Source organism: Medicago truncatula, chromosome 4 (genome assembly GCF_003473485.1).
Source record: "Medicago truncatula cultivar Jemalong A17 chromosome 4, MtrunA17r5.0-ANR, whole genome shotgun sequence".
Lineage (NCBI taxonomy): Eukaryota > Viridiplantae > Streptophyta > Magnoliopsida > Fabales > Fabaceae > Medicago > Medicago truncatula.
In genome coordinates, this window is record NC_053045.1 from 12,999,842 (window position 1) to 13,022,085 (window position 22,244).

The window sequence follows — 22,244 nt, forward strand, 5'->3', positions numbered from 1 at the left end:
TCCAATCCTCATGTTCATGCTTCAAGCATCTTAAGTTATCCAACTTTTGATTCTCTTTTTGAGAAACAAGCGAAGGAGACAAACCAGATCATCAATAATCAGGTTAAAATTTATATGTATCATAATTTCTGAACAAGATAAATTTTGAACAAGTAAAAGACTGATAAAATGAAATAAAATAATATATTTTTATTTAATGTCTCTTACTCTCTACGAGATATAATATTTTGGAGGATATCAATTCATGTGTCATTTATAACTACATTTAATTATTTTTCCTTTCATTAAAATGTGTTTTGCTTTGCTTTGTCTAATCTAATGACTTTGTTGTGGTAACAGAAAGATAAAATGAATCTGCTGTTACAAAAACATCAAATGGAGCTACAAGTGGCTTTACAACAAGTTCTGGCAATAAAAAATGAAGAAATTGCAAAGACTGCAAATAAAGCACAAGAAATGGAAAATCTCATAAGAAGATTTGAGGCTGATAAAAGAGAATTTGAGAAATTAGTTAAGGAAAGGGAAGCGATGATAATAACCTTGCAAAACAAGCTGGAAGAGGAGAAGAAAAAACTAAGGGTGTTTATGGAAAATGATGCAAACTCATGTTGCGGTGAAAATGATGATGTAAGAATTGAAAAACGTGTTAGACGTGGAAACAATATTATGTTTTGTCCAAAATGTAACACAAGCTCTTCGGATGTCTTATTTCTGCCATGTAGACATCTTTCTTCATGCAAAGCGTGTGAAGCTTCACTCAAAGCTTGTCCAATCTGTGGAATGGAAAAGAATGGTGTTATTGAAATTCATAGTTTAATTTCAGATTAATATTATTCATGAAAAAATCAATGCAATAACTTAGTTATGATAAGACAGAGTATGAGGATTATCATCAAAATGATATTTATGAATTTTCTTTAGTTTCATCTTTTATTTTATTTTGTATCATTACTTTGGTTTGGTCAATAAACTGTTGTTGATTTATATCAATAAAATAATGTTTTTATTTTGGTTCAACCTCTATTTATTTAGATATAAATTATATTTATAAAAAATGATTAATAATATTTTTGTTTCAAGATGATAATTAATATTAATGCAAGAATATTTTACTAAATGTACTTAAGGTTTTAGTTTTATTTGAGTAGAAATTCTGAAGTTTGTGCAGCTATGTCAGCTATTGAGAAAGCTATGGGGATGAACTCGTAGAACTTTTGGCTATAAAGTCATTCTCATCATGTTGTCTATGCTATTTCCTCTAATGTGGCAGTCCCTTTGTATATTAACAGTAGATGAAGTACTTGTTTGTTTAAAATTCGGCTTCTAAATGGAAGGGCTATTGTTCTTTTTTGAACGGGATAATTTAAGCCTTTCCTGTAAACATGTTCTCAAATTTACAGGGAAGGCAATGCTATTGTTGATGCTTTGGCCTCAAATGGCCAAAGCTACTTTGCCTCCAAATGGTGGGTGGAAGCCCCTCATTTCATTTGTTATTTTTTAATTGCCTTCAAAAACCTTCTTGAACTTCATTCCTATTCATAATCTTGCATCCATAACTCCGTATGATGTCTGATTTACCGATTTACATGATTTCTCACTAAAATGACTCAAAACACCTATTGAGTTTCCAGTCTTGGGAAGAAATATAATTACATGGACTCAAATGAAAACAATATAAAACTTCCCTTAAACAATAAGCAACTCTTCTAAAACATATCTATAATGATCTAAAACTATACTACAACGACTCAAAAACATAGCTAAAATATCATCAAATATCCTATCATCACAGGCTACCGTTAATTAACTTTGCATTCTTTGTATCTCCATCAAAAGGAAATAAGAACGCCAAGGTAATCCAACAATGGCTTAGAATCGACGGTAAGGACTTACACCACTGTTACTCGTCTAATGAACAAACTCTAGAAAATGAGAATAAGAGGAAATACAAGAGTAATAAGAGGCAAGAAAGGCAAAATAGTGCAATGGGTTTTAAGGAGGAAGTCACCTTTTATAGCCAGCGAAAAAACTCATGAAAGTTTACACTTTTAAAGCATGCAAAGTAGGTTGAAATTGTCAAAGACGTTAGACTGCAAAACTGGAGAGGAATGGTCAAATTACCTGTAATAGCCCGATTTTCGTTAGATTTATTTTTAATTATTTTATTGTGTTTATTTGTGCTTGTGTGTGAATATTCATCATTGGGTTCATTTTCATGGGTTTTCGTGCGAGGGGGGGTAAAACTAGTAATTTTGGTGAGAATTATTTTTAGTGTTTAGTGAGAACCATTACTTACTAAGTTACTAGTGTAGTAATTAGTATTTTTACCGTTACGTGACCGTTAGTAGTATTTTACCGTTGTGAGTGTAGAGACATTTTAGAATTAAGTTGGAGTGGGTTAACAAACTCTGGAACAACTATTGGGCATTGGGAGATCAAAATTGGGGGTTTTAGGTGAAAAGGGGTTGAAACCCGTAATATTTTTCTGCAGAACTATGACTGTTCGCTTAAGTGAACGCTTAAGCGAACCATCATAGCAAGTTCTGGAAACAGGTCGCTTAAGCGAACCTGTAAGCGACCGGTAAGCGTACATTACTGATAGCTACTAGAACTTGTTCGCTTAAGCAAACCAGGTGTTCGCTTTAGCGAACAGGTGAGCGATCAGTAAGCGTACATTACAGGTAGCTACTGGAACTTGTTCGCTTAAGAGAATCAGGTGGTCGCTTAAGCGAACCTGCCCAGATTCTGCCACTTTTGATTTTTGTTCTGGGCTTTAGGGGGTCGATCCGAGCTTTGTAAAATGATTCTTTCAACTTGTTTAACTACTGTTTGAACCCCTAAACTTACTCGAACATGTCTAGCTTACTTAAATTTGGGATTTTTCGTTTGGGTTGAAACTTGCATATTTTTGGGAGTTCCGGATTTTGATGAATTGAACTTTTATGAAATAAATGAGATTACAAGTTAAACCTACAGCTCATATAGACTTAGTTAAGGCTTGTAATATTGGTCAAACATCTTAATCATGTTAAACGTGAATTTCGGGTGGGAATGTGGAAAATGTTGACTTGGTTTTTTTTATACGAACTTAAGTTATTCTTTGAACTAATGTCTAATAGTTTGTAAGTGGCTTAAGCTCTTGATTACATGATTGATTAAGATTGTTTAGTGAGTTTTCAAACTTTATAGTGTTACCTTACTTGAGAGTTATCAATGTTGGCTGTTTGCCACTTGATACGGTTTTATCGGAAATGATTCCTTTAAGTTAATTATCATATGACCTTTTCGTGACTAGCCTTATATGACTAAATGAAGAAGTGGGAATGACTTGTTGTATGTTGATATGATATTTATCATAAGATGTTGTATGTTCTCTTACTTGAGATATGAGAAATAAATGTATCGGTGTGATGGTATGACATAGTTGTTGTTGATGATTAATGGTGATGATGTGATAATGTGATGTTGACTCTTATTTGAATTATGACTTGAATGTTGTGTGGACGTAATTACTTGATAATGCAATTATTGAGGAGACGATCAATATATTTGGAAGATGTCCTTTATATTGTTGTGAAGATTGGAGGTGATTTGCATTGTTTAGTTCTTACTTGTATGTCCATGCATCATAGTCATGTTGAGTCTTGTATTTGTAAAAGGGTTTAGCTCTTTTACTTCGGTGATTATGTAAGACGAGTGTGAAATCTTACATACGATGTTTTTGTTGCATCGAAGGTGACGACCTTGAGGTGATTCGGTACCACATGCATTTATGTGTCATGTTTAGGGACATATCATTTTGTTGCATGAGTCCTAAATGTGGAATAATTGACATACTTGTGGTTGGGTGATTGGTTGTGATATTCGTATTTATCATTATGAATTATTATTAAGATTCATTATTCATGGCAATTATTCAGAACTTGAAGTGATTTATTCATGTCTAACTGTTTATGTGGATTATGATTGATGTAATACTTACCCTCGGTGGTTTTGACCGCCTACCTGTCTGTATGGATGGGTAGACCTGTGCAGGATTAGTTGCTCTAGTGAGTCGATTGATGCTTGGTTGGATATCGAGAGCTATATCCGGTATCGGTTTAGTAAGGTCTAGGATAAGCTCTGATCTAGGTGTCTGTTTATGTTGGTCTAGATTATCTGTTTGGATTTATTCATGTTGGAGATTTACCCTTTTGTTGGGACTTGGCGAACATTTATGTTGATGTATTTTGATTCATGACATGTATGCTTCGAAGTATTTTGGTTTATATCCGCTGCGACTGTTGAGATTTTATGCATGCATGTTGAATTTGAATTTTGTATGATGACGTAGCGTCTATTTCTTGAATATATGCTTTATTCGCGAGTTTTACCGCTTTAATAGAAATAGGGTGTTACATTACCTATTTCTAAGGGACTCGTGGTAAGATGGACAGTGAAACACTGATGACAGGTCATCTTATGTTATTTTTAACATGTTTTTCGCTCATTTTCAATAGGTTTTTCATCCAGAATAAAGGAGTATTAAAACAATTGCTTATGATTCGGGACACTTGTAATGTTTTCTATACTTGAGTCATGTAATTATATTCTTCCCGAAATATAGCAATTTTAGGGTATTTTGATGTAATTCACAAAGAAATCATGCAATGGAATATGTCTCATACAATGTTCTGCAAACAAACAAGGATGTTGGGAGTTCCTCAACCGAGGAAGTTGTACTTGCTTAGCTTAAAGAAGTGTCCAAGACTCTTGGTGAGACTATAAAATCCAGCACTGCTAGGAAGATAAGTGTGGATAATCTGATTATGGTTTTGTCTGAAGAAAAGGATGATGAGGACAATGCTGAAGATGAGGGTGATGCGAATTATGATGTAGATGATGGAGAGGATGGAAATGAAGAGGAATCCAATGAAAACTTTTAAGTTTCTTTGATTTTTCTTTGCTTTTGTTTGTTTTTTGTTTTGTTTTGTTTTGAGCCTTAACTTTGGATTTTGTGCACTTATGTACCATGGTCTGTAATATTTCATACTTTTGTTATTTTTCTACTACTTATATGCATGTGATCTGAAGGTTTGCTAAATTATGCTAAAAAGAGGGAGTAGTAGTAATATCTCTTAGCATGTGTGTGTCTTGAAGACCTGGTCTTATATTCTGATTTGTATGCATGATGTTATGTCTGATGTTATGCTTGATGTTCTGGACATCTTTATTCTGTGTGGAGTTTATTTCTCCCTGTATTTTTTGAAGTATTATGTGGAGTGTATTTCTCCTCATGTATGAAGCATTACGTGGAGTTTATTTCTCTTATAAGTATTAAGTTTTTTATGGAGGTTATAATTTTGGGTGCACTGTTATTTTCATTGTTGAGTGTCTCTGATGACATGGTGAAGCTTTTATTTGTGTGTTATTTCTTGTTGAAGAATATTTTTGAAGTAGTGTTGAAGATGTGTTTGTTCCTTCATGAAGTTTTTATTTTAAAATATGATTTTGAAGGAAGTTTGTTCTTGTTCCCTCCTACACACATTGGTTTTCTAGATAAAAATTGTTTTAGCCAAAATTTGCCAAATGGAGAGATTGTTGGATTTTTAATTATGTGTTGGTTGCATTTTGTTAAAACAAGAATTTCTAGCATGATGTTGTACAAATGTCCTAGACATGTAAGTACGACATCTTAGCTTAAGGTGAAGTATTTTATTTCGCATACTTGGAAGATTGTGTTTTGCATGAGATCATTGAAGATTTTTTTGAAGATTTGTTTGAAGATTTGATTCACGTAGCTTGTGCTCCAAGAGGCGTATGTTTCTATAAGCTTGTTCATGTTGGTTTTGATATTCGTATTTTTGAAGTTAATGTCCTAAACATTTTAGGAAATAATATATTTTCTCCTAGAAGATTGTGAAGACCGAATATACGTTTTGGTTTGCTGATTTGTTTAGCCCGTGAAGAAAAAGCACATGCTTATTCTAGCTATATAAAGGAAGACTCAAACCCTTGTGAAAATTGATCGAAGCTGTCATATTGAGAAAGAGTCTTGGGGTTTCATGTCTTGTCTTTATTATTTGTATACCTCTATGTGTTGCTTTGATGCACATAGCTGGTTTGTTTAGTTAAGTTGTAATATTGTGTTTTGTAAAAAACTATTGTGCATCTTGCAAGAGTGGGTTTTGTTTATTGAAGTTGTTCTCATATTTTGATTGTAATCATGATTAAGCCAATCACTGGGGATGTTGGTTAAGAGAAAGTGAGATAAGATCTCATATCTAGGGGGAGTCTTAAATAGAAATTCACGGGTAGTGACTAGGTGTCAAGGTAGTGACCAGGGTTTGGCGACATAAGACTACAAACCAATACTATAAGTGTGGATTTCCTTTCTTGGCATGGATGCCTTTAGATGTAGTTGACATTGCACCGAACAGGGTTATCAAATCTCATGTGTTATTTCTTTATTGCATTTTACTTTATTTGTTGTTTATTGTTTATTGTGGTACATTGTCGTACATGTTGCCTAAGACATCATTCTTGCCGAACCTGTTGTCCTAGACATCTGTCCAGCGAGCGCCATAATTTCAATAGGGAAGGAGGCAAATAGAGAGATGGCTAGGGAGAGATTCAACCATAAGAACCACTATTTCTTCTGATCATTGAGGTAAGGGGGAGTTATATTCATCATAAGGGGTGTATTTCCATCTGGTAGTAAGGAGTTCTTAATTTTTCGATGTTTTATTTATTCTTATGATGAATCCTTGGTATATCTTATCCTTTGGTGTTGTTATTATTATAGTTATTCTTTTGTTTTGTTACAACTGTGACTTTAATTGTAATTGAATTTGTTGTTATTATAGTTGTTCCTTTGTGTTGTTATAACTGTGAATTTTAATTGTAGTGGCGATATTGTGAATTTGGTGCTGTTATTATAAAAAGTATGATGAGTGAATGATGATGAACGAATTCTTGTGAGAAGTATTGATGTGATTGGGGTTGTGAAGGGTAAATTAGGGTTTTGAGACCAATGATTAGATAATTTGATTAGAGAATTAATCATGAGAGGAGATGCTGTGATTATGCATAGTTAGATGAGAATTAATGTGTATTATAATCATAGAAGATAAGTAGAAAGAATTGACGGAGTTTGAAATAGAGGTGGTGGTGATGGTGGATATAGGACGAAGGAGAATGATTGAAATAACTAGATCTTTGAGCAGTGAATTAAACGTGTAAAAGATGATTGTAATTTGGTGGATTATATAAAAATTAGGGTTTGGATGTTAGGGTAACCTTAGAGAGATGTTTCTCGACGATTTGGGTGCATTTGGGGTCAAAATCAGAGTCACGAAAGCTCCCGTGGTGAATAATCATAAAAATTTCAATTTATGCACAACATGTGCACTGAGCAAGACCGTAATTGTTCCCACTGCCCATTTTTAATTTTTGTGTGTTTTGGGGGCGCACGGTCGTGCACCTTTTCCCAAACTTAAGAAAACCAATTTTTTTCACCCCTTTATGTTCTTAGTTGAGTTTATGCGTCCTCATGAAAGTTGTAGATATGGATGTTAGCTTTCATTTGCCTTTTGTTTGACTCCATTTGTACATCTACAACTTGAGATATGATTAAAATATTACACATGGGTTATATTGCGTTTTTATGAAATTTCAGCACAATTCCTTCAGTGGACTCTAAAGCATCATTGAAACAATAATGTGTTACTGAAGTGAGGGTTAGGGTCCCAAATCAATGTACCTAAGTTAGAGGAGTGTGCTTAGGTGTCTTAGAAGTGATCCCTTATAACAATGGTCAGTCTAAAACATGAATTAGTTAAAGGAGTACAAGACGATGATAAGAAGAGATAATGAGCGATGGTTTAGAATAGTTCATGATGATAATGGTAGTTTCCTTAGAATAGTAACGAGCCTCGGATAAAAATGGATTGAAGAGTATAGAATCAAGATGAACAATTAAAATGGTGAGTGGTTTAAGATAAATGAAGATGCTAAGCGAAGAGATAAGATGAATGTAATTAGAAATAAGAATGCGTAATATAAAGTGAAGGATAACATTAGATATAATGATAATGGTGAGTTAAAGACTTTAAGCTAATAAGAAAGAGGTGATTCCTAGGTTAGGGAGGTATGCCTAAGTGTTTCTTTAGAAATAATTCCTTTAGAGTGAAGGTGAGCTTAAGAGGGAAGTTAACTAGAGAAGTGTAAGACGATTATAATCGAAAGTATGGGTGGTGTTTTAAGATGATGGATGAGGATGAGGGTGATATCTTTAAGATAGTAACGATCCAGGGAGATGGTGCAATCACTGGTCTATGGTGTAGGTTGGGGAATTGGACTTGATGGAGGTGGATTTAGTAATGTAGGATGTGGAGGGTGGGAAGGAAGGGGTTGTGATTCTGCAGAAAACGATGGAGTGCGTGGGGAGAGAAAGATAGATGGTGAAGTGGAAGAGATGAATGAGGGAGCTAGTACAACGACGATGAGTGATGACGATCTTTGAGTTTTTTTTTTAATTGTTGCCAACAATATAAAATAATAAAAAGTAGAGTAAATTACACTCCCTTCCCCTCAAAGATGCTTGAATTACACTCCCCTCCCCTCTTAAGTTAAAATATACACTTTACTCCCTCAATATTGTTTTTATGTTAAAATTTATACTCCCCTCCATTATAAGATGCTTGAATTACAAACCTCTCCCTTAATAATTGAATATGCACTACACTTTAATCTATCTGAACATAAATATATATTCTTATAATATATATTAATTTTGAATCACCATTTAAGAAAAATTAATTCATTTCTTTATAGTTTAAATGTCAATGATAATTAAATTTAAATATATTGCTATTGATTTTATAAATTAGAGTATAAAATTAACTTTTAAATAATCATGCTTTAATGATTTTAGTAATTTTTCACATATTTTAATTTTGTTTTGGGTTGTTTCATATTTTATAATAGGGTTTAAAACTACATGTTAATAAAATTGTGAATAAAAAATAGCAAAAAATATGTATTCAATTTTTTATTATATTAAAATAGACCCGCAATACTATTTTTTTTAAGTGTGTTAAATTTTTTTTTTTGCTAGATTATTAGAAATAATAAAAAAGAATATTGAGGGAGTAAAATGTGGATTTTAACATAAGAGGGGAGGGGGATGTAATTCAAGCTTCTCTTAGGGAGGGGAGTGAAAATTTTTCTAATATGTTTTGAATAAGAGGGAAGGGAAGTGTATATTTTAACTTATGAGGAGAGAGTAGTGTAATTCAAGCATCAAGGGGAGGAAAGTGTAATTTACTCCAGTATTATCAAACTTCTAAAGCAGGTAAACAAGTAAAAGTTAAAAAAAGTTGGACACGTGGAACCAAATATTATTTTCCATAACCATATATAAGACTCTTTCAGAAAAATAAAATATATAAAACACACTGGGTTCGTCTTGATGCTAATATATATAAAGGCAACCACAATTTTTGCTTGAACTTTATTTTCCAATTACACCATTCATTTAAACTACAATGTTATCTTTTGTATAATATTATATAAATATTTAATTAAAAAATCAACTAAATCTTATCATAATAAAAAGCTTATCATCATTATAATAAAAATAATGTGTATGAAATATTTATTTGATTTTGTTACATTCTAACATATTTATAAGAGTTATAGGCCATATTAGATTTTAATAGGCCTGACCCTTACCTACAATTTCTTTTGCAAGTTTGAATTTGGCCTTTGGCCTTTCCTAGACTTATTTTTTTGTGTTGGTCTTACCTATATAAAAGTCTGGTCCGACCTATAAACTTTTTACAAACTTACTTTATATTAAAGTCATTAAAATTCCATTTTATCTAATTTTAAATAGGTTAATTCGACATTAACGCCTACTTCACTATAATAATTCTTGTCTATCACTATATGCAACCTTTTTTGATAGACTAAGTCTAACCTACTCCCTCCGTTCCTTTTTAAGTGTCACTTTTGAAGAAAATTTTTGTTCCTATTTAACTGTCACTTTCAAAGTTCAATGCAACATTAAATGTTGTTTTACCAATATTATCCTTAGTTATTTATATGAAATATATGAAATAAGATATTAAATGAATAAAGTCATTATAGTAAAAGTATAACTTATTGCATCAAAAGTATTATCAATTGTTGATTGTCTTGATTTATGTAAAATGTCAAAATATGACAGTTAAAAAGGAACGGAGGTAGTATTATTTAAGTTCTTACTAATCAATATCTCAAAAACATTGATTACAGAATCTACAAATAAAAATTTTGTTTTAGAAGTTAGAAATATAAAATAAACACCTTAAAAGAAAAAATAATCATTGTTTTTCCTAGGAGAAAAAATAATCATTGTAGTCAAAAAAAAAATTTGAAGAATTTTTTTTTTAGGGAAAAATTGAAGAAATTCAAAGGCGGTTTTGTTAAGAGAGAGAAAAGTGCAAGAGAATAGGCACAAAGAAAAGGGTTTTACGACACATATCACACCCTCCAAAACCGGATATATAACAATAAAACAAAATAAAAAACGAAACAAACAAACCCTAATATTCACACACACCACTACCCCCTTTCTTACTCTCCACCCACCGCCGCCACTTGAACCGTTTCATCTTCCTCAACCCTTTTTTTACTTTCTCACTCACAACCCATAGATCTCTCATTCTTTCATTCTTCTCTTCTTCTTCATACCATGGTTATGAACGAAAGACCCACTAAGCGAGTCAAAAGAAGAGTAACAGCTGATCTTTACGATTTTCTCTCATTCCCAACCGCCGGAGATGATTCTGCTGCCGCCGTGCCGTTCAGGATCGGTGTTTACCGGTTTCTGTCTGATCATGCAAGGTCTGCTTTTCCTCCTGAGCTTTTTCCGTCGCTGATGACGTGGCAGATCTTGTTTCGTGTTGGAGAGGTTGGTGATGGAGGTGATGTTTCGTCTGGTTTGGTTACTCTTGACATTGTTGAAGAGGATGTTACCAGGTCGAGGACGATTTATTGTGATCAATGTCGTGTTGTTGGTGAGTTGAATCGTTGAGTCAGTATCTCGGTTCTTTGGAGTTTTATTTTCTATTTTTTTGGGGAGGATTTTAATTTATTTATTATAATTTTAATTATTTTAATGTACACACTTAGCTCCACTGTATATATGTTTTTTACCCTATAATAATACAGTTTTTTTTTTTTTTTTTGCTTACTGCATAGGTACATTTGTTATTGTTGTTGTTGTTATAATTATATTTTATGTTGTTTTTTCAATTTAAATTTGAAAAAAAGTAATGTTGAAATAATAGATTGTCAGTTTTCAATTTTGCTATAATTTAGGCGTAAATTCAGGTTTAAAAAACTGGATTTTTAAGTGTAATTTTGTGGAGAAAAGTGGTAAACTTTGGAGTTTTCTGAAGATGCATGATTATTATCCTTATTATTATTATAATTATAATTATTGTAAAGTGTAGAGATATTTTTTTTTATTATTTATGAACTTTGTTACTAGTATTATGATAATGATGTGGGTGTGGGATCATGTGATGTGGTTGGTGGATATGGAATTATGGATAAAGTTGATTTCTGATACTTTGACTGTTTGTTGATGGAAAAAAACAAAGGATGGAGTGCTCATCCTGTATGTCGAAAGCGATATCATTTCATAATAAGGTCTGCAACTGATGCCAATGAAGCACATCAAAGACCTTGCACTAAATGTGGAACTCTTCTCCAATTATCTGAAGCAAGGTAACAATTTCAGCTTTTTCTCCAATTGATTGGGTTAAGTAACTTTGTAGGATTGAAAGTGTGGTTTTATATTTTTGCAGGTGTAACTCATGTAATTTTGACATTTCTGCTGATGATCTTGAGGAATGGTTGTATCATCAACTTGAAGAAAACAACACCCATCTTCTGCATGGTGTTGTACATGCTAATGGTTATGGTCACTTGCTTACTCTTAATGGAAGAGAAGGTGGCTCGTCGCTTCTCTCTGGATCTGATATTATGGGTTTCTGGGATAGGCTTTGTGCTGCTATGTCTGTTAGGTTTGAAATCTGAATTTGTCAATCTATTCACATTTTGCTTCAGATTTTGGTTTTTACTCGTAGTTAATTGTGCTATAAATTTTTACAGGAAGGTTACTGTGATGGATTTGTCCAAGAAATTTGGACTGGATTATCGTTTGCTTCATGCAATTGCCAGAGGGCATTCATGGTATGGTAATTGGGGTTATGAATTTGGGACTGGCTGCTATGCTCTTACCGAAGATGCATACAAGATGGCGGTAGATAACTTGTCCAACATGCCCTTGTCCTCATTATCATTCCAGGATCGAGGACCTCATAACCCCGTACAGTCTGTTATTTCTCTTTACCAGTCTTTGGCTGAAACTGAACTTCGCACAATGAAAGATCTCTTCTCCTTTTTATTGGAATTGGTTCAAAATTTTCGTAAGCCCAGGAGCGCAGAGACTGCTAATCTGCATGAACAGACCACTCCTTGTAATTTATTATGTTCATGGACGAGAAACGACGTCGAAGATGTGCAGCAGGCTTTGATCAAGGTATTGCTTGCATCAAGTGCCTGTAATGAGGCCAAATGGGTGACAAGGCAAACTCTTAAAGGGGCAGTGGGTAGGCGTATTGGATCCCCAGAGCTTCTTGACTTCGGTCTTAAGCACTTGCAAGGGAAATCAGTTGCAAAAGGAATGGTAGTTTGTTCTCGATGCAATCCCACATCTAGTGCTATTGAATTCAGGTAAGAGTAATAGGTCTACCTTTTTTGTGAATAGTTGCTTCTGTGTGTCAACCCAGCTGATGTTTTATATAATCCTTGACAGATTGGGACATTGGCCTAATGGATTTAGCTCCATTGCTAGCTATCCTACCAAAGAGCAAGTGATTTCTGATTTAACATTCTTATTTAATTCAATTGTTCACCCTGAAAAAATGATCAAATATAGACCAAAGATTAATAGGAAAACAGTGGCTGATTCAGCCAGAAAGCTTCTTGACTGTAAGCAATTTATGAAGGATTACAAAATTGAGCAAATGACCACAGTGCTGCCTTCAGCTCTTAAGATCTGGTGTCATGTGAAACTCTCTGACCATCCTAAAGAAGACCACCCAACACCACCGCCAGAGTTAATTGTGCTGCCTTTGAATGCTACTAATGCTGACCTTTTGAATGAAGTCACTAGTGTTTTTCAAGAGGTATATGGAATGTACAAGAAGTTTGTTGCTGTGAAACTTCTAGGATATGGTTTAACCAGAGAACGTGAGTATACCCTAAAATTCCTTCTGGGATCAACTTATGGATCAGTTGAAGTTCAAGGAGAATGCCCTGCTAAAAATGGCTTAGCCCGATTCCGAATGGAACGAGGAACAGAAGAATGGAAAGTTGACTGCATTTGTGGTACTAAGGATGATGACGGAGAAAGGATGTTAGCATGTGATACCTGTGGTGTCTGGCTGCATACCAGATGTGCTGGAATTGACAGTGCTGATGGGATGCCTTCCAAGTTTATATGTAAGAGATGTGTTAACTCAATCCGTGTGGGAGATAACCAGGCTTGTAAATTAAACACATATTGCAGAGATGAAGCGGTGGCAACATATTCTGCACCTGTTAATTGTAATATAAAAAATGTGAATTTTGGTGTACGTTGATTGTATATAATTTACATGTAAATTTTTCAGATGCTAGGGTTTTATGTTATGCTGGATTTACCCAGAGATTCTGTTCCAGAAAATGATTCGCAAAAGTTGGTAACCTGTTTTTGAGAGCTTGGTCTCTTTTGTAGTTTTTGCTTGTTTTATGAGCTCAAATGAAAATTGATTGCTTATTAAAAATCATTTGAATATCAGCTTCGTTTCGTTCTCTATAAATGAAAATTGATCGCTTTCTTTTGAGCTTTTTCCCATTTTTTTTCCAAAGATTAAACTTCTACTAGAATCCGTCACTTTTGCTAAACCAGTTTTCCTGTGAAGCCAGATTGTCACAGTTTCCCAAAGAACAAACTGTTTTTGTCGACAGTATTATAACAGCACACAAATTTATACAAAATAAAACACATTTAAAGTCTTGTAACAGCCCAGAGAAAGTAAAACAGATGGGTAATTATTTAATTATTACCGCTCAAACAAACCGATTTTTAACCAACCAGGTGACAACCTCTAAGGCTAACACAAGTGCAGTGCATCTGGTCGTATGAAACGCCACAGACTACCAGTAGCCAAAATCATGAAACCATGTATGAAGATAAGCTCCGATAAATAAATACACTGCAGTCTTCTTAAAATCGAAAAAGAGTAGCAGAAATGATGAAATCATGTAGGAGGAGAAACCATTTCTCTGATGTTTTTTCCACTTCTTTCTCATCAGAGTTAATATACGACCTGTGATGCTGCGAGGGGAAGACTAAGTGAGAAACCATTAGGCAACCCTTAATCAAATGCATCCTCTCAAGTCACCAAGGCCTGATGGGTTCCCAACCCTTTTCCTCCAAATGTACTGGAATATTGTTGCCAAGAGGTTCAGGAGTTGTCCTTGGTTATTCTCAACATTTGGGGATTTCTCTAGAAAAGTTCTCAGGGTAATCATCACCAAACTTTTAGTGGTAAACTTTGCAACTAGGCAAGCCTTATACTAATTAATTGAACCATTATAATCCTCTTTGGTGTGGAATACCCATTTGCAGCAAATAGGAGCTCTGTCAAGAGGTAAAGGAACCAGTGTCCAGGTTTTGTTCTGGAGCAATGCAACATATGCTTTGACTTCATGACATATAGAGATCCGAAGGCGGCCATCTGGAGAAAAGCACTCATAGACTTTATGGGAGGTGAAATAATCAAGAAAAAATAACTCCTATGACCTGAATTGCAACTTATGACTGTTGTATGGCCCTGGCAAAAGAAAACAGACACATTATAACTGTTGTATGTCCTTGGCAAAAGAAAACGGGCACAACCAAAATTTCTAAGAAAAATATAATAAGGCTGATTGTGGAAGAGTGTGGTGTAAGGCACTTTAAAAATTGAAAGCTGAAGTGGGAAGTCTATTGATGAGGTAGACACTAGTGAGAAATGCCAATAGGCAAAAGGCAGAGCTGTTTGGGCAAGTAAGGTAAGACCAAGTTTAACAATTTATCTGTGTTTTCGCTCAACAACATTGTGGTGGTGAGTGTGAGGACAAATAAGATAGGTTACAATACCACACTAGTTTAGAAATGGAGTGACTGTTCAACCCCCATCCCAATTAGCTTGGACATATTTGACTTTATGAGAAAACTGATTTTCAACCATGGTTTTGAATTGCTGACAGATATGAAGAGCATCAAATTTTCTTTTTAGAAGACAGATCCAACTAATTCTAGTGAATGCATCAACGAAGGTAATGTAATATATAAACCCAGTAGTGGATGTAAAGGGAGCAGAGCCCCACAAGTCCCTGTATATTAATTACAGAGGGGCCACTATAGGTGGTACTAGATGAATGAGAGGGAAGCCTGTGTGCTTTTGCCCAAACAACAGGAAGTGCATAACTCGGAAGTGCATATACACAAGACGCTGTTTCTAGGATTTGAACCCGTGACCTTTCAATCACGTGACAACAACTTTACCGTTGCGTCAAGGCTCACCTTGTATATTTGAGAAAGGAATATTGCAAGGTTTCAATACAATGCGTTGTAAATCAAAACTTGGATGGGCAAATCTAGAAGGCCAAGTAGAGTAAGAAATTAAACTACATATGTACTTAAAACAGGAAATCTATTTGCAATACAAAGATAAAGCAGAACTAGAATTAGGACAGGAAGCTGAAAGTGCAGTAGGATGGAGCAGGCTGGGAAATTTGTAGAGGCCATCTTTGTCAAGCAGTCCTTTCAGAAGAATCTCATTAAAAACCTAAGATTTGAAAAAATATTAGGAAGGTATACAATATAAACATGGTTCTCTTTTGCAAATTGACCGACACTAAATAGGCTTTTGGTGATGTTGGGAACATATAATAGATTAGTAAGAATGAGAGGAAATTTAGGGTTTAGAGGTGATGTGAGTTTGAAGGAACCAATAGAACAAACAAACTTTGACCACTGCCAATTATGATCTGATCTGGTCCTTCAAATGGTGAAAAGTGATGAATGTTTTTACATCTGTGGTCACATGGTGTAAAGCACTAAAGTCAGACTACCAGATCACAGAGCTAGTTGTGTCAGAATTTTCAATAAGCATCTGAGGACGTGATTGAGGAGGTGCCATGAGAGGAGGCATCATGGGGGTTGAGGAAAAGAATTTTGTTGATGGAGAACATGCCTTGATAAGGCATAGCTCTGGAGGGACCATAGTACTGCGAAGTAGAGCATGGCCAAGGGAGCGTACAAGAAGGTGTTTGCCAGGGTAGAGGAGGTTGTAGGAAGGTACCCTGGGTCAGGGTACAAGCTTGGGACTTCCAAGGAAATGAGTAGTTGCTGTTTGGAGTTGTGTCAAGAGGTATGTATAGATGAAACAAAGTTATATTTGAAATGATTAAAGCAGATGAAAGCATTGTGGCCAAATTTGCAGAAGTTTTCTGAACATCACCAAGACCACCTCGTTCACCATAGCCCCCAATAAATTTCTGAAGATCCACACAGGTTATGAGCTTAAGTGTGATGTATTTCACAGTATCGAAGGATTATCAAGAAAATGGTGGAGCTTATGAGCTCAGATCACAGGTTCTACCTGTATTTTTCAGAGTCCAATTTCTCAGAAACTGAAGAGAAAGGGGAGGAGTGTGACCAAGACAACGGAAGCGTCGACAGTGGCGGAGAGAGAACTCTGGTATGTGACGGAAAAGTTTGTATAGAGGTCGTTGGACACAATCTTCTGATACTATATTAAAAACTATGGATCTTAGAGACTTAAGAGTATAAGGAACTGACACATGTCAGTCATTTAGTTGCGGTTAGTTATAAGGGTTGTTTTCAAGTGTTACATAGACTACACTAATTCCTACGAGCTTGAGTAAAACTACTCCTTTAATAGGCATGTATATTTGTCGAAGCAAATATGTTCTAAAACATGGTCAGGGCTCATCTAGAAAGAGAGGGTCTGGTAAGGACTAAATTGATGTATTTTTTGAAGTTTAGGAGCTAAATAACAGACATGTAAGAAGAGAGGGCCCTGACTGGATTTCAAGTAGAGAGAGGGAGTGCTAGCATGACACTTAGGAGCAGCAAAACGACACACACAAATAGAGGGATAAACGGGTAAGGATTGGGGAAAACTTAAGGGGCCATGCAATACTTCAAAGACCGAATTGGTGCTTTGCTCTAATATATAACACAGGCGGCATAACTCAAAAAACTAGCTAAGAGGTATAAATGACTATTTGAAAGGCACATAACTCCAGCACACAATTAATCAAACAAACATTTCTTAAAAATGGGTCAAACTAACCTCCAGTCTCAGCAAGTTTGCCATAAATGTGCTTTGATAGATTTCATCCAGTCTTCAATCAAACAAACAACATTTCTTAAAAATGGGTCAGACTAACCTTCAGTCTCAGCAAGTTTGCCATAAATGTGCTTTGATGGACTTCATCCAGTCTCAAATTGTCAGCTCATCTGGGATGACAATGATCTATTCTTATTATACCGGTCAATTTGGCTCTTCGCCTACTCGTTAAAATTGATTTGTCCATGGAAAAGGATGTAGCATTTTAATCAACTATAATCGCTGTTACCAATACAATATATGTGAAATTGATAAGCACCCCCAATGTTGAGCTTTGCTTGCCATTGGTACAACTTCATGACATTAGCTAGAAATTAATAGACCAAAAGGCTTTCTGAAAAGAATGATCTTCCAACATACCGCATTTTAGAGGGAAAAAATACTATAATTAGCCATTAACAAAAACTTAAAGAGCAAAGACCATGCCTCCGTTTGGGATTTAGGAAGGAAAGAGGAGGAAGGATTTTGGGGTGAAAGGAAGGGAGGATAGCTCCCTACCTTTCGGGAAAATATATCTCTTCAGATCCACCAATTTGGAGGAACTGAAAAAATGAATTGGGGAAATAATTTAGAGGGATTCAAAAAATTCTCTACATCTTTTCCCTCTTAGCCGCTTTGTATACCACTCATTAAAACAAACAAAATATTACTCACAAGCCTACTCCTCAAAATGAGACAAATAATCATAACACCCCCACCCAAAAAAAGAAAAAAAAATCAGGTTCAAAATAAAAATCCAATATCAACTTAGACATCATTACCACAACAACTTACAACAGCAATATAAATTCTATTACAAATTTAATTAGGTTGTACCATACTTGTAAAAAAAGGTTAGCATCAAATTTTTAATATTTCATAAGCCACATAATATCTAGTTCAACTTGGGTTCCGTGTGGAATGGGGAAGCAAATCTCATGTTTAAGTGTTCTGAAATTGTGAAAATAGAAAAGAACAAAGTAGACAACAAAGCACAGCTTAGTTGGTAAGACGCTTCACCTACACCCAAGGGTTGTGGGTTCGAGTCATAAGGGGGTAAGTGCAGAGCACCATTGATCCCCTTTAATTTTAAAGAAAAAAAAGAAAGAACAAAGTATTGGCAGAGCCAACGAAATAAAATGGGATTGGAATGTACCGTTTTTCCCTGAACCACTTACCAAGACAACTCCACTCAACATATAAAGAATAGCATATAAATTTATGTAATATGAAGAGAACGTACCTCCACTGGTCTCTTCAACAGTAGCACCCACCCACTAAAGAGTATCCATGGACTTAAATATCATGAAGTTAAGAATTCACTCATTCACTATTTCAATCAAGGTTATGAAGATCAAGATCCTACCTAGAATAAAGAGAGGGGTTGCAAAATGAAAAGTTGTAGGATAGTAACAAGGACCGTAGGATTCTACCAAGATAACAATTACCATAATATCCCTTTTGTAGCGGCACCACTGTACTCAATTTTTCGACTTTTTCTCTTCTCTCATCTCAGCATGGCAAGATCCTTCTTTAGTCCCTCTTCTCTTTTTCTTCTCTCAACGCTCTCTTGTCTCATACATCCTTCAAGGGTTGTGGAGACAATGTGATGGGGATGTAAATCTGCTAGGCAGCACACCTAACAGAGTTGGAACCATACCAGCTTGACTACACCACAGAGGGCGATTTGAGGAGCAAGAAGCCTGTCTGCATGCCAGTGGCAGAACCAGTGATTAGACTGTAACAGAAATTAGGTCGTACAAACCTGACCCTGAAAATATCATTTTTGGAATCACTTGAGATTGACGTGTCTCACAAACTCAACAATCTATCACATGATGATGTAGATCGAATGACTCAAATTCCAACTTCCAATCTATCACGTGATTAATTCACAATCTTAACCACAGCGGCGTCAATAAATTGGAACTGTTTGATAAATGACTCAAATTCCAACTTCAGGTAATCAGATTTAGACTAGGAGCTCAGAATGTGAACCATTCAAATTTCGTTCAGTGGCTCCAAGCTATTGACTGCAATAAACACAAAGATTATTAACTACAGGGCATCGGCAGTCATTATCAATACTTACAAGTTACAGTTTCTGTTATCAAAAAGAATTATTTCATTCAGTTCTTCTTACTTTTTCAGGTTTGAGTGGGTAAAGTAAAAAAACAATGCAATGAAGCTGAAAATATTAGTATAAGAAAAAGCAAATAGTGTTCAACAAAATCATCTAAAAGAGAAATAAGAAATAAACAAACATGCATCCTAAAAAGCTTTTCCAAGTAAACCCATATTCTCAATGGTTGTTGAAAATAACAAATGTGATTAAAGCTGTTCTGTTTTCTGCTAGATTGTGCAGATTACTTGATAAAGGCAACAAATCAAGTATTAACATAGTTGTTGTGCAACTCCTTAAAATTATTTGGCAGAAATCTTTAGGTTTGTGGACCAAATTCAACAGAACAAGATCAGCTTTATATCATTTAATTAAACCCAAAAACCTAAAATCAAATCTATTGCGATCTACCATCAACTGCTAAGCTTTTAATATGCTAGTATAACCGATTTTGATTCCAAAATCTATAATATTAGCTTATTAAATGCCAAACTGCTAACCCTAGATCACAATCGCTACAGTCAACTTCAATATCATGATAGGTTTTAGGGCTAACTAAATCCCAAACAAATTAGGTCAAAAACTTAATAGAGATTGCAAACTCAAGAACTATGGAAACTGGATTCACATCGGAATCACACATTCGTACATCAGTGACCGCCCGATCTAAGATCAGATTGTTAAAATACCTAACTTGAATCTGAACCGCCTGAACTTGATCAAACGGCTACCAATATCCCGAATGTGTAGATGTGTGATTGCCCTGCTGCAGCAGAGCTCGGTCCAGAGCTAGGTTACAGAATTACACAGAAAGCATTGATTGATTATTAAAAAAACATTTCTGAATTAGTAAAATCACTCTGTGATTAGTGTTCATCAATGTTTAAGAATCATAATCTATCTATAAACTAGTAATTATAACAAAATTCAGATCTAAATTTAAACAAATCCAATAAATTCAAGTGAATTGATGTGAATCAGATCAATTCAAGTGAAGATTGATGCATAATATAATAAACCCTAGATCTATTAAATGTATCAAAATTCTCCAAATTCAAAAATTCAAATTCTAAGAACACGATATTGATGAAGATGAAGAAAATTTAACAGAATTCACAAACAGAGAAGAGAAGAATGCTTAACTTATTGGATTGAATGAAATTCATGGAAGCGTTGCTGCGATAGAAGAAGCTAGAGATTTGAGAAGAAAACCTTGATGTTGACGAAACTGTTGTTGTAGAATACAAATTCGGTTATTCTTTGGCTAGAAGTGTAGGTAATGAATTTTGTTACGGTTAAAGTACACTTACCCCTTATATCACTCTTTTGTCTCCTTTTAATTTAAAAAGGGTAAAATAGTTGTTATTTTTTTGAAAGAAAAAGGTGTTGTTAAAATTTCACTTGTTTTCTGACCGAACTTTTGTATTACAAATGCATTTCATCTAGAAAATTAGAGGTTAATACAAAAAAATTAATTAAAATAGTGTTTTTTTGCCGTTTCCACAAATTCTAATTTAGCTGTCCATGTAAGTTTAGCTCAGTTGACAAGGACAATGTATAATATATGTAAGGTCTGAGGTTCAAAATCCGGGCACCACCAAAAAAATTCCGATTTACCTATATAATTTTTTTTATTTGATTTCAATCTTGTAATTTGAAAATTCTTCTGTTATAGATCTTCTCGACATCAAATTTTAAAATTTAAGGTAGTTTCACACCTGACATTTGTGAATTTTTACCTTTTATTATATCATCCATTTTGTACAATCATATTTGCCGAAGGTAACAAAATCTGTAAATTATATGATTGAAATATGTTTTAATTTTAAGAAGGATAAAGCAGAATTTGTTCAAATGGGAAGAAAATACATTTTAATCTTTTCAAAATTAGGAAACAATTGCTATGGTGAATGTGTGAAATGATTTCATTGTGATTCTCAAATGTATCGAAATTGTAAATGTATTTGTAGTGTCTCTTTTGTTAGTAACTTTATAAACTAAACTATCAAATAAAAACACATTTGATGAATGCATCGACTAAATAAAAACAAATATGAGAATCAAAATGACCAATACATCAGACTTGTGAATGTGTTTGCAATTTTAATACAATGTGACAACGAGTTACACTTGTGGTATGTTCTTTTGTATTATGTTTTTTTTAGTGAAAACTGAATTTGACCCCTCTCAATTTTCTCGCGGTGCAAATTAGGAAACAATTTCTATGGTGAATGTGTGAAATGATCTCATTGTGATTCTCAAATGTATCGAAATTGTAAATGTATTTGTAGTATCTCTTTTGTTAGTAACTTTATAAACTAAACTATCAGATGAAAACACATTTGATGAATGCATTGACTAAATAAAAACAAATAAGAGAATCAAAATGACCAATACAACAAACACTTGTGAATGTGTTTGCAATTTCAATACAATGTGACAAGGAGTTACACTTGTGGTGTGTTCTTTTGTATTATATTTTTTTAGTGAAAACTGAATTCGACCCCTCTCAATTTTCTCGTGGTGCAAATTAGGAAACAATTGCTATGGTGAATGTGTGAAATAATCTCATTGTGATTCTCAAATGTATCGAAATTGTAAATGTATTTGTAGTGTCTCTTTTGTTAGTAACTTTATAA

The 22,244-nt window shown here is 34.4% G+C and overlaps 1 protein-coding gene and 1 long non-coding RNA gene across 5 annotated transcripts; one reads left to right on the forward strand and one right to left on the reverse strand.

Moving 5' to 3' along the window:
* Nucleotides 1–10,511: 10,511 nt before the first annotated feature.
* On the forward strand, nt 10,512–13,795 carry LOC11432915 (PHD finger protein At1g33420). The gene is made up of 5 exons (XM_024782373.2): nt 10,512–11,042; nt 11,631–11,757; nt 11,838–12,056; nt 12,145–12,768; nt 12,851–13,795. Exons 1-5 carry the CDS (start codon nt 10,718–10,720, stop codon nt 13,677–13,679), a joined length of 2,124 nt encoding a protein of 707 aa, XP_024638141.1. The 5' UTR covers nt 10,512–10,717; the 3' UTR covers nt 13,680–13,795.
* LOC112421283 (uncharacterized) lies at nt 12,953–20,905 on the reverse strand. 4 transcript variants are annotated; one of them, XR_003011521.2, is made up of 4 exons: nt 20,749–20,905; nt 17,448–19,516; nt 13,741–14,915; nt 12,953–13,635 (listed from the first exon to the last, which is right to left on the reverse strand). It is a non-coding gene; the product is annotated as an uncharacterized lncRNA (long non-coding RNA). The 4 variants fall into 4 exon arrangements; XR_005645828.1 differs by having other exon boundaries at nt 13,741–15,914; XR_005645827.1 differs by lacking the exon at nt 20,749–20,905 and adding an exon at nt 20,300–20,724.
* Between the last annotated feature and the right edge of the window lie 1,339 nt (nt 20,906–22,244).